Raw genomic sequence first — 18,778 nt, forward strand, 5'->3', positions numbered from 1 at the left:
CTAATATTAAGATTCAATAAAATTATGTTAAACTTATTAGATCAAGTTAAGTAAATCTTTTGTATAAATAATTACTTCAGTACAAGAAATATTAAAATATTTTATTTATTTATTCAATCTTATTGCTGATAAAAAAAATATTTTATTTACAATAAAGTACGAAGAATAGATTTAGTACAAAATTTGAATTTCGTTAGTTTTATTTGAACTTCTGTAATTTGAATATTTAAAGAAGTGATAATTATGATAAAATTAGAGAAGTTGAATTGAGAAATGAGGAAAATTGACAGCATAACTAATGGCATGGAATAAAATCCTGGTTCCAGCGCATGCAAAACGACAAAACGTATATATGCCTTCCGAGTTTGCACCATATCTTAACCACCGTTATCCCTATTCGTTAATCAAACCCTAACTTTTACAAATTAATAATGGGAAATGTTTTCGCATACCACTTCAATGTGCTAATCCACTTGCATGCATTATAGCCATTATTTTATCAAATATTTGGGCTCTGTTTAGGCCCATTTTCTTCATCTGTGGTCTTGCCTTTTTGGGCTTGCCTTGTTTTATAGGCCCATGCCTTTTTTTCTCTTTTCTAGTTCTTTTGATAAATTTTTTCTTCACCTGCGTACCTTCTTCATGCACCTCGTGAAAAATCGGTTTTGACATTTTTTAAAAATTTAAATAAATATAAATAAAACATAATTTCATTTTTTTAAAATAAATTCAATTGCACACTCCACCTTATACTTTTCTCGCATCTTTTTCATTCTTCTCCGACCAAGAGATTGAGAGAGCAGTTTCATCATTGTATGTGTCAGAGAGTTAATAAGAAGATTCGTTGTATCCAACATTTTTTACTACGAAAATAAATTTTTGTTGAGTTTTGTATTCCATTAGTTTTTTTTTTGGTTTTGTAACTTATGAAGAATGACTAAATTTATTTTAAAATAAAATATTGTTATGCTCAAACTAATAATAAAGGTAAATATATTTCTAATTTTTTTTAAATTAATTTAATTTTTTTATTATTAAAAGATAAATAATTTAATTATTGTTAATTTATATTTTTATGAGATAAATTAGCTCAAACATCTGTATGCTCTTATTTAGTTTTATTTAACATTTAAAAATAAATAACATCAAACTATTTTTTGAAAATTTTAAAAAATAATTTAAACGTAATATTTTTCAGTTAAAAATATATAATATATTATTGTTTATTATTATTATTATTTTGTATAAGTACGACATCTAGACTTAATTTGTTATCAACAATGTCTACATATCTTAATAGCTGGCATGACGAATTCATATTTTTCACATTGGAGTAATCTTATCTGAAATTAGTAAAATCATTATAAATGATAAAATTATATTTTAAATACAGAACAAATCTCTTAAGTATTAAATTGATTTCCATAATCAGAATTAAAGTTTAAGATCATATATTAAATTGAATTAAAGCAAAGTAGTACAAATCAATCCACAGTAACCAATGGTAACAAAGAAACCCCTTTTGTTTCTTTGTATGCATAACAACTAAAGGATATTAACTTATTGAGGTTTATAAGATAATAACACTATTGGAGTAAAATTAAAAAGCAAAAAGGTTTCATAAATAAAGTGACCTAAAAAATATAGAAGCTAAATTAGATGTATTGTATAATTTTTTCTTGTTCTTGTTTAAGCAGAAAAACTATACACAGTTTAGATTTAGGAAAAAAAAAATTAACAAAATAAAGCATAAGTAGTTAGATTTGAGACGAGAAAACTCAGTGTAATCTTTTTTAAGTAATTACATTTTATAGTTATTAATTTGTAAAGAACTAATATAAAACTTAGCATAAAAATTATAAAACAATTCATAATTTTTATAAAAATATAAAATGCGTTAAATAAAGATGAATACACCTGTTTCAAAATTAAATGAATATTGATAGATGTTTCCTCTTACAAAGTATGCTTAAATGTATTATGCTAGATTTATAATTATCATAAATTCCTATATACATTTTTATGGGAATGAGATAATGTGTCTATTAATTGTTATTAAAGTGATATTAATTCCAATATGTTAAATATCAATAAATATTTAAAGTGACTTTATAATTTATTAGTTATGGAAAATAAACCTCAAACAACCTTTGGAGAAGTAGATTAAGACTTTTTTTTCTTAAATTTACAAGAATTAAATATACTAATTTAAAAAATTGAAAAATAAAATATTATATATGAAAGTAAAATTAAAAAAAATAAAAATGGTTCTCAACACATCGCATCATTATCATTATTATTAAAAAGCTAAAATTTAATTTGATTCACATGTCTCGTAACATTAATCTAGCAGTGAAATTGGACATAATATTATGATTAGTTTTTAATTTTATTTTAAAGACACATTTTTTTTAATTTAAAGCATGAGTATCTATACATTAAAGTCTGGGATTAATTTTGCTTAATAATAATTTGTTAAGAGTAGAAATTATTGAGTTTGATTTGTGTCACTGATTAGAGGATCATTCATATTAAAAAGAAAAAGTCATATTCTAACTTTCATATGCATATGGCAGTGTTCCTCACGCGCGGTTGAAGCCAATGGTGGTGTTGAGCAAATTGTAAATGGACACCCAATAACCAAATTTGAACCAGAAAAAAAAAAATTTAATAATAAAAACCCAACACACTCAACACTACAGAGACACTGCCACAAAGGGCAAGAGGCCTATCAGCAGCGAAAGTTTGTACCTTTAGAGTGTGTGAAGAAGGAAGAGCATCATCCATGGCGGCTACTAGAGCAATAACCATTGCGAGCAATTCCACCTGCACTCTACTTAGCAAGAAACCCTTTGTGGGTGGCACTGCTCTTTCCCTCGGCAACCTCAAATTTTGTCGGACTAGGAGGTCTTACACCTGCAGGGCCATCTACAATCCCCAGATTGTCGTCAAGGAAGAAGGCCAACCCGAAACCCTCGACTATAGAGTTTTCTTTGTTGACAAATCTGGCAAGAAGGTACCTTTTTTATTGGGTCAGTTTGGTTTTTATATTTTGTTATCAAATGGGAATTGAAATTTTTGTTTTTTCTTTGTGGGCTTTGCATTCGACCAGAATAATCAGATGTTGGGTGTTAAAAGTTTCTTGCTGTTTGTATCGTTGTTGTGGAATGACATGTTGTGTTGTGTGGTCTGTATCTGATTAGTGGAAACGTGAAATTGAAATGCAATGTTTTCAGTTTCTCTGCGTTTGTCTGTTATTTGTGTGATGGAAGTGTTAGAGGTAAATTGGGGACTGTCTGGTTTAATATTTGTGTTTTCTTTTATGGATCAATAGCTTGCTAAGTTATTAAGGATAGTGTTTGTTTGGGCTGATGTTAAATAATTTTGAATATTTCTTAGACTTCACTAGCTAATTGAGATACTCTGTTTCATGCATGTGTATGTGTTTCCTTATTGTTATACATTTCCTCTGCTTTTATGAAGGGAATGTAGAGCAGGTGCCAAATTACAATGTTTTTTGGGGATTCATCATGATTTATACTTGCTTAATACTTCTGGGAAGCTAATTACCGTGTAGATATGTAATAAGAATGATTATATAATGAGATGCTGCGGTTTTCAACTAGGAAATGGAAGTAACGTTCAATGAATGTAATTTGTAAGTCTATGATCTTACTTGTACCTAAAGTGTAATTTGTAAAATATTTAGGTTTCTCCTTGGCATGATATTCCATTGCGATCGGGTGATGATATCTTCAACTTCATTGTTGAGATTCCTAAAAAATCCAGTGCAAAGATGGAGGTTGCCACCGATGAGGCTTTCACTCCCATAAAACAGGATACAAAAAAGGGAAAGCTCCGATATTATCCGTGAGATACAATTTCTAAGCTCATACTGTTCCTTTCTTATTCTAAATTACATTATTTGTCTTTGGAAGTTCACTTTTAACGTAAATCTATTCTTTACATTATTTTATTGATTTGTTGACGATATAAAAGTGGTGTGGTATATTGCTGGCCTTTGATAATTACCCTTCCTTCTAAAATGCCATCTTCATGTTATTTTTTACCTTAACAGTTGAAGCATTTTTCATCTCTCATTCATCACTTCTTTGGCTTTTCTGTGTTTGGTTGATCTAGCTAGTTTGATTTGGTCACATACTTAGCCTATTCTGAAACACATCTTATACGTGTTCTCCAGCTATAATATACATTGGAATTATGGCTTACTTCCACAAACATGGGAAGATCCATCTTTTGCAAACGCTGAAGTCGATGGAGCATTTGGAGATAACGATCCAGGTATTCCATTAATAATGATTGTAGACTCACGTCTTTGTCATGGTGTTATATTATGAATACAACAGATATGTCTTAAATCATTGTAACTCTGCAGTTGATGTTGTTGAGATTGGTGAAAGACAGAGGAAAATAGGCGAGGTTCTCAAAGTCAAACCCTTGGGTGCATTGGCCATGATTGATGAAGGAGAACTTGACTGGAAAATAGTTGCAATCTCATTAGATGATCCAAAGGCGTCATTGGTGAATGATGTCAATGACGTTGAGAAGCATTTTCCTGTAATATCTCTATCACCTAACTAGCTGATAACTTATTTCATAAGTCTGTTCTTGATTTATTAGTTTATGATTATATTGAGCAGGTAGGCTATTTTTTACTGTTTGATCCAAACTGCAGTCAGCTTATTTACTATTACTGCATATTGACTAAGAATACTGCCGAGTCAAACATAAATAGTACTGGTTGTACTTGTACAGTAGATATTAGGGATTTTCAGCTTAAGTGCTTATTATATAAGATGAATCCAAATAGTTTCCTGAAAGTTCTTCTGAAAAAGCTGGTTTCATTAAGATGCTAATTTTGTGCCAGATGCTCAATTGGTGTCATAGTGAGCAACTTTTGTTTGTTATATAATATTTGGTTGTCTTCAGGGAACTCTAACTGCAATCAGGGACTGGTTCAGAGACTACAAGATACCTGATGGAAAGCCTGCTAATAAATTTGGGCTCGGCAACCAGGCAGCTAATAAGGTATTTTTACTGTATGAATCTCTTGAATAAAGTATTACAGGGAGTTCCTTACTCTGTACTTCATGAAAGAGTTTAGCACTTTACCTGTTCTTTGAAATGGTCTGTTAGTTGTTGTTATGTTTATTGATACAGTTTTCTGGAAGAAGTTGGTTGCCTTGAACTGTATAAGAGGGTGTTTTACGAAACAAGTGATATAATGTATTCCTCTGTGTATGAGTACCACAATAGATTCTTGAACTTAACATAAAGTAACACTAAAAATGCTAAAAGCAAAGGAGTTAATCTTCTGCAGTGTGTTATCATTATTGGTGTTAATGTGAATGTGTGCTGGTCATGGTCTCAAATTTGTCTCAACTGATTCTTAACACTCTAAACCTATATTTGGTGAACAGGAATATGCGCTTAAGGTTATCACAGAGACCAACGAGTCCTGGAACAAACTTATTAAGAGATCAATTCCTGCAGGAGAGTTGTCTCTTGCGTAGAGATGCATTTGGGGAGGGTTGTTGTTCATGCCATTGCTTGCATTTGTACCATTCTATTTATGAAGTACCAATTTCTTCTGTTGAGCTTATCGGTTATATATCTTCGACTATGTTCATTTGGTCAGGCGTTAGTTCAATAAATCCAGCTTGGTTGTGTATTCTACATTTTATTGTCTTTCTTTTTCATATCTCTTTCCAGAATTCAAACGGCAATAAAAACTATTGGCATCTTTGGTCATTAAAAAAAGTTTACAAGGGGCGCTATGCACAAGATGATGGATCATAAATCTAAACTATACTATTGATACATATTTTTCATTAACCAATATCAAATACATAGTTAATAAATGTACTAAAAACTATTGCTATTTACATCATAGTGGCTACCATTGTGCTTGGACAGGCATGAGAAAATCAATGTTCTTGGGACAGAGAAGGAGACGCTGATGTTGCTCCAGTCTTCCCTAGAAGCAACGGCATGGTGGTTGACCTTTCAACGTTTGATACTTGATTTTCACTGTCTTCATCAAACTCATCCACACTATGCAAAAATATCCCTAAACACATTCAAATACCTTTAGAAATTGAGAATTGGACATTTAAGAACTAATAATTGTAGATATTTCAATAGTTCATCTTGACTTATAGATAACAGACAAGTTAATTTTCACGTGGCCAAGTAACATCCATAGCAGGTCTAATTTAAAAGGTTGTAATATGCTTTTATTTAAATCTAAGTTGGGTTGGACATGATTGCAAGGGTGAATTATTAGTGCCGTAAATATTGAACATCCTAGCTCTGACAACAAGTATATGTAATAGAAAATCACAAACAAGGAACGAGAAATTTCCATGGACTTACCAATAAACCATATTCCAGCTGCTGGAAACAATATTGATGTTAGAATCAATGCTGTCGTTCTCCAGTTGTTAATGCTATCCTGGATTATCATTATGTATGAACAACCATTAGAATCTTATATATCACAACGCAATACATTCTGTGACCTGTAAATTTCTCCCTCCCTTTGGTAAGTAATTTGAATGAGAACAGTGGAACTTTGGGGATAAATTTTAAGCCATGTTAATCCATGCATGACATGGACTAAAAATAAAGTAGTTTTGACTTTTTCAGTTTCCATGTACATGCATTATTTCTTATTATAAACATTTGGCTTAAAAGCTGAGCATTTTTTTTCTTCTTTTGATAACAAGCAAAATTTTATGCACCCCATTATGTGGGGAAAGTCCCAATTTCCACCAAAACACTAACAACTTAAAAGTAAAGTGTTAGCAAAGGAATAACCTGGAGAACTCCAACAAGAGGTGAGGAAGGTACATCTCCAAAGATATGAATGGCAACAGTAGACATAGCCATAGACAGAGGCCTCAAACTTGGTTTAACACAACGTAGACATACGTAATTCACAGGACCCTGAAAAGAAATTTGCAAGCAAACCTTTAGGCTAAACTTCCAACATTTGATCTGGTTACAAAAATGGTTTCTAATGAACAATGATTTAGAATAGTTCTAATGATCACATTTCTTCTCAACTCATATAGTGCAGAAGTCAGGAATTTTCTATGCTAGGTTAAAATTAAGATAAATTGATCCAAAGAAGCAGGGATATATATTCCGGATGCTAATAGATATGAGAAAGGGATAAAAAAAACATTGTACCCTGAAACAAGCATAAAATTCAAATGACAACCAACCACATGATGTCTCCTTGTTTTTCTTGAGAGCAAGTTTGCATGTAATTTCCCAAATGTACAAGTAATTTTACTTAAAAACACATAATTATTCATCAAGAATTTAACCTGGCAACATCAAGATAACAAAAAAACAAAAAAATCATTTCTTAAAATACTCATGGATGGTAATTGAGAAGCATGTAAAAAGGATATTGTTTCAACATAAAGAGAGATTCCTTGCATAGAAGGAAAGTACCTGAGTGGCAAAAACAAGAAGTTCACCAATAGAGAAAAGAGCAAGGAAACCATACATGCTTCTGAATAAGAAAGCACCAAAACAAAAAGCTGCGCCAATAAATGTAGTCGTTGAGAGAAGCTGCAAAAGGATTGTGTTTAGTACGAGAGAACACGGAGAAATCGAGTAAGTTACATTCACCCTTACATTATTCAATAACTTTTAATTTGACAACTTTATCCTAAAACCTACCATTAGATTAAAGTTCCTTTTATACAGATCACGTTAACAAAAAATTATATTAATCTTCTGATACCCAATTCATGTACCTCAAGATTAGCATAATGTTTACTTTAAAATATATAAAAATATGACCCATCTGATTATCTTTTTCTTGTTATTCAATTTTGAGAATTATGAATAAATTAGACACAAGCAGCAACCTAGGTGATATTAGTTATTAATCAATGGTTAGATTGATAAAACCACATTGTATATGGAGCAATTCAATCAATTTATGTCTAGTTGGCTACACTTTTAATCTATTCAGCTTAATAGGGCCAATCCAGAATATTAGTATTACACAGCCCTTTTTTCCAACCCTGTCATGTACACTTTAAGAATCTCAAAACTGCAACCATGATGCTCAAAACTTGTTGTTACATATGCCTCACGTAAGAGGGTGGTCAATACCCAAGTACCTGGTGAAGCAATTTAAACATAGCATCCTTGACAATAAAGGATTAATATTTCAAGTGCATGTGACTGACCAAGAAGGCCATTTTATTGTAAGATTACATGTTATTGTAAGGAAGAAACACTGAAGTAAAATAGTTTGCAGGAAAGAAATAATGAATATAAATACCAACCTTAAATGCATTTGATAAGGTGTTATTCATATAATCCAGAATAAAGCCTCCAGCTAAAGTGCCCACTGTTCCACATACAATTGTAATTCCTCCAAATATCAAATCTGCATCAGCCTACCAAAGCAATCCAACTTTAATATTACAAGAATACAAACATACTATATCTTACATGGAAACTGTATTTTCTGTCTATAAGGTGTGATTGGATGAAGCAAATTCTCACCATGTGATATATATTATAGCCAGCTTTGGGTCCCCAATACGAGTAAGCACCAATGACAAAGTTGTACGCTATGTAACCTACAAATACACATTCAAGTTATGGAACTAAATAGACAAAGTAAAACAATATGACTGCTAAAATAAGATACATATAGGATATTAATATATGAAAGTTCACGATGATGTAAGCTATCCACATAGCAGTCTCTGACTTGAATCTCCCAATAAGATGTGGTAAATATTACAAAACACAGTTAATGGATAGAGTAGTAAGTGGAAGAAGAGTTACCTAAAACATTGACAACATAGACCTTATCAAGCAAAAGTGCTTTCATATCTTTCAAAAATCTTGAAAACTTTTCATTTATTTGGGTTGCAGATTTTGACCTAAGAGAAGAATCAATCAATCAGATAGAATTTTTAATATTTCAGCCACTAAATGATAGATGCCTAACAGTAAAAGATACAATAAATCAATAATGGAAAAAAAAAAACAACTATTTAAGAAGGTAAGTGTTCTCACTTGAAATTATGGTCTGAGCTTTTATCTCTAAGCTCTGCTTTTAAGGACAGTGGCTCATCTTTACCACTGGAAGCCTCCGTAACTTTGAACCACACAAGTGAATTTTATTAATATTTAATTATATAAAATTAAATATTCTAAATACTTAGAATTTATTTGTACTTAAAATGTGAGTAGTTCCTAAGTGGGAGTCTTTTCCCTCTCTATAGTTTCTTTTCTGTTCTCTTCTTTTTGTTCAACCATGCTTTTTTATATTGATATTCTTGTGAAATTTTAACTTAAAAATATTATCCAGAATAAACAAAAATTGTATACCAAATGAAGATATTTCCATTATAGAGTTATACATATATTATAATCTATAGATTATAGATAAGCTTTACCTCTCCTCACATTCCTTTACAATATTTCTCTTTCTTCCATAATATTTACCAAATTTCCTATCTATTTGGGTCTTTGAAAAAGAAGTGTGTTTAGATAATGCATAATTCTTAGATACCTTGAACTACTGACACAACTGCTTCGGGTGTGAGTTCCTTTTCAGAATCAGCAGGAACAAAACCTGGATCCAGGAGTAGTTTAGAGATGAAAAATTGAAGTAGGGTTCACAAGAGCAAGACAAAAGTGAACCTCTCAACTGCAGAGGCTTCATAAAGAATCCTGAAATAGCAAATGGAAGCATCAACAAAGACTCTACCCAGAATGCATAACGCCAGCCAAAATGACTTCCAACCTGATAACAAACACAAAAAGGAATATTTATTTAAAGGTCAGTATTTTGTTTCTGTAATCACTACAAGAAAATCACTAAATAGAAATCAATTTAAGAGATTAAAAAAATTATTAGTAACTAGAGCAGTTTCTATTATTAATAAATAGTTTCTAAATTGGTATCTAATTAGCTATCAAAGTTTAGTTACTATAAACTATTCATTAATAATATAAACTACTTTAGATTTAATAATTTTTTTAATCTTTACTATAGTATCTAATTTAGTCAATTTAGTGATTAATTATTTTTGTCTCTTAAATTAGTTTCTATGTAATGATTTTCTTGTAATTTGTAATGTAGTGAATAAATGAATGAAAGGGAAGGAGGACATTGCTATTCCAAAATAATTATAATCCATCTCCTACTTATAAGAAAATATCTTTTCAAACTGCTTAATCACTTACAGTTTTAACTTTCGTTTTTAAAATTTAGAAAGATAACTGTGCTGCCATCCTATATTCAAATTACAGGAAATAAGTCTGTATAAATAAAAATTGGAATAATGAAACTTGTATATTTCCACTAACCACAGGTGTTACAATTAGTATTATTCAATAGTGGTACAAAAAGCAGATAACCACTTACAAAACCACCGTAGACATAGCCAAGTGCATATCCTGATGGTATACACATGTAAAATATTGCAAGCCACGCTGTTTTCTGATTCATACACCCAATATGAGAAAGAGTTCTTCACCAGGGAAAGAAGAAAGCAATCAATCATAATGACAGATGAAATTCCAACTACCACAATTTGGACAGATCATGTGACTACTCTGATTCGAGCTGATATTCTTTATGAATGATTACTAGCACTAAGTATCACTAAAACTCTGTTTAGTATATATACAGTACTAACTTTAAGGTTCTTGATCACAACTGAATGAAGCAAACAACAATCTACTACACATGATAATTATTTATGATCCCCCAGACCAGTAGATAGCATATGTTAACATCAAATCATACTTGCAGATTGATCTTCAACCCACCCAAACTTCCACAAATCCATTGGTTTACTGTTTAATAACAAAAGACATCTGAGAGCATTCTTCAAACATGAAAGCAGGAGCCGCTTCCAAGGGAAAGAAACAAACCTGAGTAACAGGGGCATTGTCATCAATAAAAGGTGCTGCAAGACTTATAAATGAAGCCTCACCAACACCAACTAGCCTATAAAGAATATTGAAAACATCAGAAAAAAGACTAGCATTACTGTTTAACTACTCAACCAAAATTGCATAACTCGAAAAACAAAGGAATTAGACGACTTACATGCGACAGACTGAAATGGACCAGAAATTAAAAGAAAAACCACAACATAGGGTTGCAAGACTCCAAACTGATAATCCAATTCCTATAAGTCTAAATGGATTTACACTGCAAAATATAAAAGTTGTGTTAGGGTTAATATTCAATCCAGTAATAGTAATTATAAATCACAACAACCATGTGGTACATGTACAAGGCAATAATAGGCTAGAAATTGTCGTTTTGAAATAGTAATGTTAGACAAATATAAGAACTTCACTTTAGCGGACTAATGGGTGAATAAATTGATAATCCAAATTCAATGATAGTTTATGCTGCAAATTATTTTAGACACGATCTCATTTGAAAGTCATAGCCATGATGATTGTCCTGGCTACATATTAAATTGTACATAAAGAAAGATAATTTGAAATTTAATGCAGCGGATCTATGGTGGTTCAAAAGCTGGTTCAACTTTCAGAATTTGTCATTTACAATTCTTCTTCTGAAGCATTAATGGGTTGAATATTTAAGGTTGGTAAAATACAGCAGTAAGAGTATTCAACTAATTGCAAGACAAGCAGTTTTTACCTCTTTGCTAGAGAGGCAAATATTGGAGAAGCCACAAGAAGTCCAACCATAAAAGCAGATGATAAAACTCCATCTTCAAAATTGTTCAAGTTAAAATCCCCTCTGCACAAAAGGAGAAAAATATATAGACAAAAACTACCATATAGCTGAAAATTACTTCAACAATGGCTACGGGTACACTTTCAAAATATAATCAATAATTGTGTTATTTTGAACAGCAATTCAGATTTCCTTTTATGTGATAACTGTCTTTTAGTATATATGGTAGAATCTATCTTTGGAATTTCATATGTCGCGAGTAATTTGATGGTTCATTTTTATGATTCATTGAATTAATAAGAATCTTCCAACTTCAAATACCAAAGAAAAAGGTGACAAAAGGAATGCTTTTTCCATCTGCCAAACCTCCTCCTTCACAACCCCATTTTTGGTTTCGCTTCTCCCTCCCCTTTTCAATTATCATTTCTACTCTACCCTATGAGAACCTTTAGCTTTGAAATGGAAAACATCAACAAACCCACTCCTAAAAATTGGAATAAAGTCAAGAATTTGAAACCAGTGTATGGAAAGTTAAATGCCAAGAAGCTAGAGAAATGATCTTGAATATATCTTACTGTATTCCAGAACCAGAAGAGCAGGTACCACCCTCAGTGCACGTTCCCCTACTTCCATTAACACCATTGCTTGCTATGGCTCCTCGATCCACATAGTTTAACAAGTTAATCACACAAAATATGGCAAGTAGCCTACAAAACAAGATAAAAGAGAACACAACACATTTCATAAGAACAAAGATTTGCTCTCCACCACCACCAAAGAAAAGATGAAAAATAAAAAAGACCCAGAATTGCTTAATCTTTTCTTCCCATGCCCACATAACCAAAACTGAGAAAGGCTGAATTTTTCTGACCTTTACTAGCACGGATCTTAGAGGGGGAAAGGAAGCAGAAAAGGAGCATTACATTTACCTTTTGGGTGTAAACCATGAGCTTGTGGGAATCATGGAGGAGATTTGAGGGTCCATAGGCTGATGGGAAGGCTCTGGTTTCACTTGAGAGTGGTAATCTTGAGGCATACCAATATTGTAGTACTTTGACACACAACAGTTGTACTAAAATTTAATAGCGCTGAATGGTAGTTAACCTGTCCGAATTTCAGAGGTCTTTTATCTTTCCTTCTTCTTGAGCTATGTCAGTTTTTTCAAAAACTATTTTTTTATTCATTATCATTCTCCCTTTCTTTTAGTTTTTCCGTTAGACAACGCGGTAAGCACAAAAGAATCCGGGATCATTGCCTCGTCTAAACCTTTTCTTTTGACTTTTTTCGGAAATAATTGTGCTCTGTGTAGATTATTTCTGCCACTTTTTCTTTTAATTTATTAATGTTTTTCATTTCTTAATAATTATTAACTTTCAATATATTTTATTATTAGGATGTCAATGCGGGACGGATATCATTAATCTAACTCGCTAATCCGTTTAGGTCCATCTCGCATAATCTGCAGAGAAGGATGGTTTTATTTTTCCATAAAAAATCATACCTCATTCATTTATTATAGTAGTATAATTTGTATTTTATTTTTAAAAAAATTAAATTTAATGTAATAAAAAAAGAATATTTTATTTTAATCATTTAGAGAAGTTAATATTTAGAGAAGTTAATATTAATTATGACGGTAAATTTAGTTTTAAATAAATTCTTATATTTAAAATTTATTAATAAAAAACTAATATAAAGAAAAGATTTTAATAAGATAGTTAAAAAATTAGTCATCTTTATTAAAATATTTGGTACCAAAAACTTTGATGAAATAGTCTTATATATTTGCATACATATGTAAAACAAAACTAAAATTTTGAAGAGATACTCTTATATATTTGCATACATATATGTAAAACAAAACTTTAACTATTTCTAATCAAGTCTTCTAACAATTCTAGAACTTTAAGTTATATTTTAATCTTAACTGAATGAACATAAAGAGAGATAAAATTTAATTTTTTCACCCGTAAGAATAATTTTTTTTATAATTAATGAAATTTTAATTTTTGAAAAAAAATATTTTTCTTATACGGACTGAAACACGAACCTGTGTGGGGTGACTAACCCGCATTGTCATTCCTATATATTTTATTATTTGGACTTCAATAATTTTCTTTTGAAAAAGATTAATAGTTAAAAATAGCTATTTATTATAACCTAAAATAAAATTTATATATTTAAAAATATTATTTATTATATAAAATAATACTTCCATTGTATAATACACCCACAAACAAAAATATAGGTTAATAAAAAAAGATTGTCAGGTGTGCTAAGATATTATAAAGCATAAAATCCAATATTAAATTCAATTTAATCTTGCCCAAATTTATTTGTGGCCAAATTGAGGCTTCGATATTTTTTGTGGACATTCAAACTGACTTCAAGTGATGGTCCACGCATCTTCATATATTCTTCTGGTACCTATTCATGTATGAATCTAATGACCTAAAATCTATATAGTTTTCTTTTTGGAATATATTATTTTTTTAAAATATATATTGGAACGAATATTCTGTTATACATCTCTGGTATTACAATGTGTCAAGTACATTATACTTTATTTTTATGCGAAATAACTATAACTATAACTTAAAATAATTAATTTGTTTATTAATATATTTGTACATATCCAAACTAATGTCCTTTTTTCGACCCAAAGAAAGCATTATTCAATTTAAAATTCATTGTCATCGTATAATCTTTAATAAACAGTTTCTCAGAGATATTGAAAGCAGCCAATGTTGTACCTTAACTAAATAATAATAATAATAATAATAATAATAATAATAATAAACACATCTTTATCTAACCCAATGGTTTCTCAGTGCATCAATTCTCAAATAATAAATAGTTGCTTACTAACAAAATGTGAGTTAGGCTCGTTATTATAATCTTAAGGCCTGGTGTATCACCAAAGGGTAACAATTCCAAAATATAAAAATAAACATCATTATCTGCATACCTTATAATAGGCTAAAAACCTTTCCAACATATCAAATACAAACCAAGCACAAATTGACATGTTAGAATGTTGCAGCAAGGGAGGAATAAAGGTACACATCATCAAATCACTGTTTAATTACGTGACATTGTTATTTAGTCATCATTTTCATGAACTTCATTCGTAATATAAGCACATTACACATTTTTTTTACTGATATTAAATACTTAAGCAGTCATGTCTAAACAGCAGACTCAATTTTACCGAGAATTGGCTGGTACAAATTTCAGTGAAATGCTATTGACACAGTGGCGTTCGTCAGTGGGTGTTGGAAATCCTTCACCTTTAAAAACGTGACCTAGATGTCCCCCACAAACAGCACAGGTTATTTCTATTCTCATCCCATCAGGGTCAGGCTGATACAATTTAAGATGAGTGCCATCAGATAAGGATTCAAAATAAAGTTAATGTTTTGAATAAAGACTAAAGCTTTTCCAGCAATAAAGCACAAAAATATAGATGTAGTTCCATAGGTACTAATTCCAGTGAGAATTGAAGTTTTACCTCAATAATACAGATAATAATTTGTATTAAAAGTAAGCATATGTTGCCAAAATGAAACCCAAATGTTGATAGGTTATAAAAATACTTCAGATATTGTATATAAGTTTTGCCTTGTATCAAATCCTACTTTTTATTTTCTTCATTTCCTAACAAGTGTTCTTAACTAGACACTAGTTAAAAAGGCTGTTAAGATAAAACTATACTAACTCACATTGCGATTTATGGCCCCGGGAAGACCCTCGTAGAAGGCTGGCCAGCCACAACCAGAATTGAATTTTGTAATGGACTTGTAGAGAGGAGTTCCACAACCAGCACAGTTGTAAACTCCCTCACCAAAGAACTTGTCATACTCTCCAGTTCCAGGGAACCTGCATCATATCAAAACATTTTCTTACAATAGAAACACAAATTCCCATCTTGAATGGGACTAGTTACCATCTTCAAACTAACTCTGTTGCCATGGACTTTGTTGGTAAGAAAATTAAGAACCACCGAAAATTCAGTGCAGACTCAAAATTACTCAGACTTGTCAACTCCACTCTTTATTCTCTCCCCTCAGGTTTTCTCTGTGCATCTCTAAGCATTCACTCAGAGTGCCGGAATCACATATGGGAAATTAATCATGGTACATATTGTGAGCGTGTTATCACAGCACAGGACCATAAGCATATAGACAACACACAGCTTGTCTCTACTGCAAGCACACATACTAATGAACGCATCTAAGAGGAGATTACATAGTAGACTTCTCGGCCTAGCTGGCGCAATGGCCGAGTTATTGCAGGTTTTCGTTTGTCACCTTGATCATATTGCAGGTTTTCGTTTCTGTCACCTCGATCATGTCGCAAACTGATCATCCATATAAATTACCGAAGGAGCAAACCTTCAATTAACTCTTAATTAAAGGCATTAATCAGGGATTATCTCACTAATAAACTGCAAAATGTGGATCAGTAGGAAGATTGGGCCTAAACAAGTTCCATGACAGTAAAAGTCCATCATTAAATTGTATAAATAGGTTGCCATGGGACATGTAAAGGTGAGGTTGAATAACATTATAACTCAAATACTCTCATGCTGACTTGAACTCGGATGTGTCCCGAGAAGTGATGGGAGACCTTGAGGAACTGTGGTTTACTTAAACTCATCCGGGCCTTGTAAGAACAAGTTAGTTAACTAGAGTTTTGTCAGATTTACCAGTATAGAAAGACCAAACATTGTATCATGAAATCAGTAATGCAGTCTCAATCTCTCTCCGCTCAACATTCTCTTTCAAGATATACTCCAATTAGCTAGGACAAACCATTACAAATCCCTCTAACTACTGTGATCATAAAACTAAGTAGAAAGACTACAATCATGGTTTTAAACAACTGTCCGCAACCACAGCACAAGCCATATGTGTCCACAATCTTCCATTATAACAAACATCTAGACTGCAGCTTAAAATCTTCTCACACTTACAATGGATTAACCTATATCACGCGCAATAACTCAGAACATACCTTGCATGATCCAGCAGTAAGCGAACTTGTGAAATCAAACCCTCCCAATTTTTAGACTTATTTGGATACACTTTTCTATAAGCACTTATACGAGTATAAAATAAGAAAGTAAAATGCATTTGACTTCACTATAAAGCTAAAATCAACTTACACACTTCAATTTTTGGTGGAGTTAAGAGAAGATATCTTCACACAAAGTAAGTAAAGTTGATTAGATATAACGCCGAAAACTCAAATTTATTTTACTTTCCTTTTTCTTATCCTACCCGTTTTAGAGAGAAGTTTATCCAAACAGCTTCTAATTAAAAAAAAAAAAAACTGTGTTTTCATGACTTGACTCCATTCTTGAATATTGGCATACAGGGAAAGTCGAGAATCGAAGAAACTTGACATACCCATTAATTTTTTGACGCGATTCCAACGTTTGAGAAGCTTAATTGATAAAAGAGAGAGAGAGAGAGAAGAAATAATGGTTCTTACTCGGTGCCCTTTTGCCTGAGAATGCGAAACTGATCAGGGGAGAGAATTGCCTGCCACTCTTCCTCGGATTTGTTGAGTGAGCCAGGTGCGGCCATGGCGACAATCCCACCTCGAAAACGACGTTTGGGTTGGAGAGAGGGTGTGGCCGAGATGGACAGAGTGGGGGGAGCAATGGGGTTTGCGTGGGAGAAAGATGTGGGAGGTGAAGAAAGGAGAATGGTTGAGAAAATGGGTTTGGAACAGATTGGAGTGGAAGTGGTTCTGAGAATGGTGAAGCTCATGGCTATGCTACTGTGTTCAGAGGTCACCTTCACCGACTACATTATCGCTATTTATTCGCCTTTTTCCTTGTCTACTCTGCTTTCATCATTTCCAATGAAAATCTGCCTCCTAAAATCATCAAACACCTTATCTACAAAAACAAAACAAGTATCTACTTATTTGGAAAACATTATTACAACCTAAGTATCAACTATATTAAGATTATATATGAACTATTTTTAAAAAAAATGTTATTTTAATAATTACACATTAAGAATTATCAGTTTACATTTGTAATTATGAAATTAGAAAATACAATTTTAAAAGGTTTTGTTTATTTATTTTCTCGTATAATCTTTGTACTTCAAATAATACTTTATTCTCTCTTTTGTGTTATGTGTTTTCCTTTCCACAATAATACTTATTTAAAAGTGTCTTCTAGTGAGTTCACAAACTAGACTATGTCTGATCTAGTTAAATACATTTGACGTTATGTCTATCGCATATCTTGTAAAAGTGTCTTCTAGTGTGTTCACAAACCAGATTGTGTCTAATCTAGCTAAATACATTCGACACCATGTTGTTTTCATGTCTATCACATATCTGGTACACATCGAAAACGTGAAAGCGAAGATCGTGAAGAATGTTTGAGCTTCCTAGATTACATATTTTTTTCAACCTAATTAATTATTTTATTAAGTATTCATTCTTTATCATTTGATTTTTTCTATTAAAAAAAATTCAATCAAATTCCTGAACTTTAAGAATGCAAAAATGTATAGTTTTTTAATTTTGAAATTCAATAGTTGAAGTTGATTTGTTAGTTACATAAATTTTGACTATAACTTGGCTAGCTTTATTATATATTAAGACAAAATGGAAAAAAATTATTGCTAAAAAGTAACCCTTAAAACACAACATTTTAATATAATTATTCTAACTATATATACATGGATAATATTTTTAGTTTTATGAAAAATCGAATAATAACACACATGGTTATTTTAAAACATTTCATTTCTTTTCTGATGATTATTCTATTTTTTTTGGTAAATATTGAATACATGTATTGTTCTTACCATCTGAGACCGAATGTCTTCTACTGATTGTCTTTCGTTTTTTCTTCTTTCTCTCACAGTTAAGTATGTTCGAGGGATGAGATACTGTAAAAGTGTTTAGTGAATTTAGAACTGAAAAAGTCATTGCCTTCTACCATGAAAGTCTTGTCCTATTTATAGCTTTCTATTGAATCCTCTATCTTAACCTAAAAATTCTTAATGATATTTAATT

The 18,778-nt window shown here is 31.4% G+C and overlaps 3 protein-coding genes across 3 annotated transcripts; 1 reads left to right on the plus strand and 2 right to left on the minus strand.

The window, feature by feature from the left end:
* The first annotated feature begins 2,621 nt into the window (after positions 1 to 2,621).
* LOC137832721 (soluble inorganic pyrophosphatase 6, chloroplastic) lies at positions 2,622 to 5,697 on the plus strand. The gene is made up of 6 exons (XM_068641030.1): positions 2,622 to 3,016; positions 3,710 to 3,870; positions 4,202 to 4,302; positions 4,397 to 4,578; positions 4,951 to 5,049; positions 5,442 to 5,697. Exons 1-6 carry the CDS (start codon positions 2,786 to 2,788, stop codon positions 5,532 to 5,534), a joined length of 867 nt encoding a protein of 288 aa, XP_068497131.1. The 5' UTR covers positions 2,622 to 2,785; the 3' UTR covers positions 5,535 to 5,697.
* Positions 5,698 to 5,810: 113 nt separating this feature from the next.
* Positions 5,811 to 13,031, minus strand: LOC137832720 (probable sphingolipid transporter spinster homolog 2). Its single transcript, XM_068641029.1, has 16 exons — positions 12,661 to 13,031; positions 12,307 to 12,438; positions 11,693 to 11,794; positions 11,126 to 11,230; positions 10,948 to 11,023; positions 10,436 to 10,510; positions 9,709 to 9,811; positions 9,578 to 9,640; positions 9,079 to 9,160; positions 8,845 to 8,942; positions 8,557 to 8,633; positions 8,334 to 8,447; positions 7,486 to 7,605; positions 6,841 to 6,969; positions 6,397 to 6,475; positions 5,811 to 6,091 (listed from the first exon to the last, which is right to left on the minus strand). The coding sequence occupies exons 1-16, from the start codon at positions 12,765 to 12,767 to the stop codon at positions 5,949 to 5,951; spliced, it is 1,605 nt and encodes a 534-aa protein (XP_068497130.1). The 5' UTR covers positions 12,768 to 13,031; the 3' UTR covers positions 5,811 to 5,948.
* Positions 13,032 to 14,672: 1,641 nt separating this feature from the next.
* On the minus strand, positions 14,673 to 17,677 carry LOC137832725 (peptide methionine sulfoxide reductase B5-like). The gene is made up of 3 exons (XM_068641038.1): positions 17,228 to 17,677; positions 15,454 to 15,610; positions 14,673 to 15,094 (listed from the first exon to the last, which is right to left on the minus strand). Exons 1-3 carry the CDS (start codon positions 17,506 to 17,508, stop codon positions 14,939 to 14,941), a joined length of 594 nt encoding a protein of 197 aa, XP_068497139.1. The 5' UTR covers positions 17,509 to 17,677; the 3' UTR covers positions 14,673 to 14,938.
* Positions 17,678 to 18,778: the final 1,101 nt, after the last annotated feature.

Source organism: Phaseolus vulgaris, chromosome 6 (assembly GCF_000499845.2).
Source record: "Phaseolus vulgaris cultivar G19833 chromosome 6, P. vulgaris v2.0, whole genome shotgun sequence".
Lineage (NCBI taxonomy): Eukaryota > Viridiplantae > Streptophyta > Magnoliopsida > Fabales > Fabaceae > Phaseolus > Phaseolus vulgaris.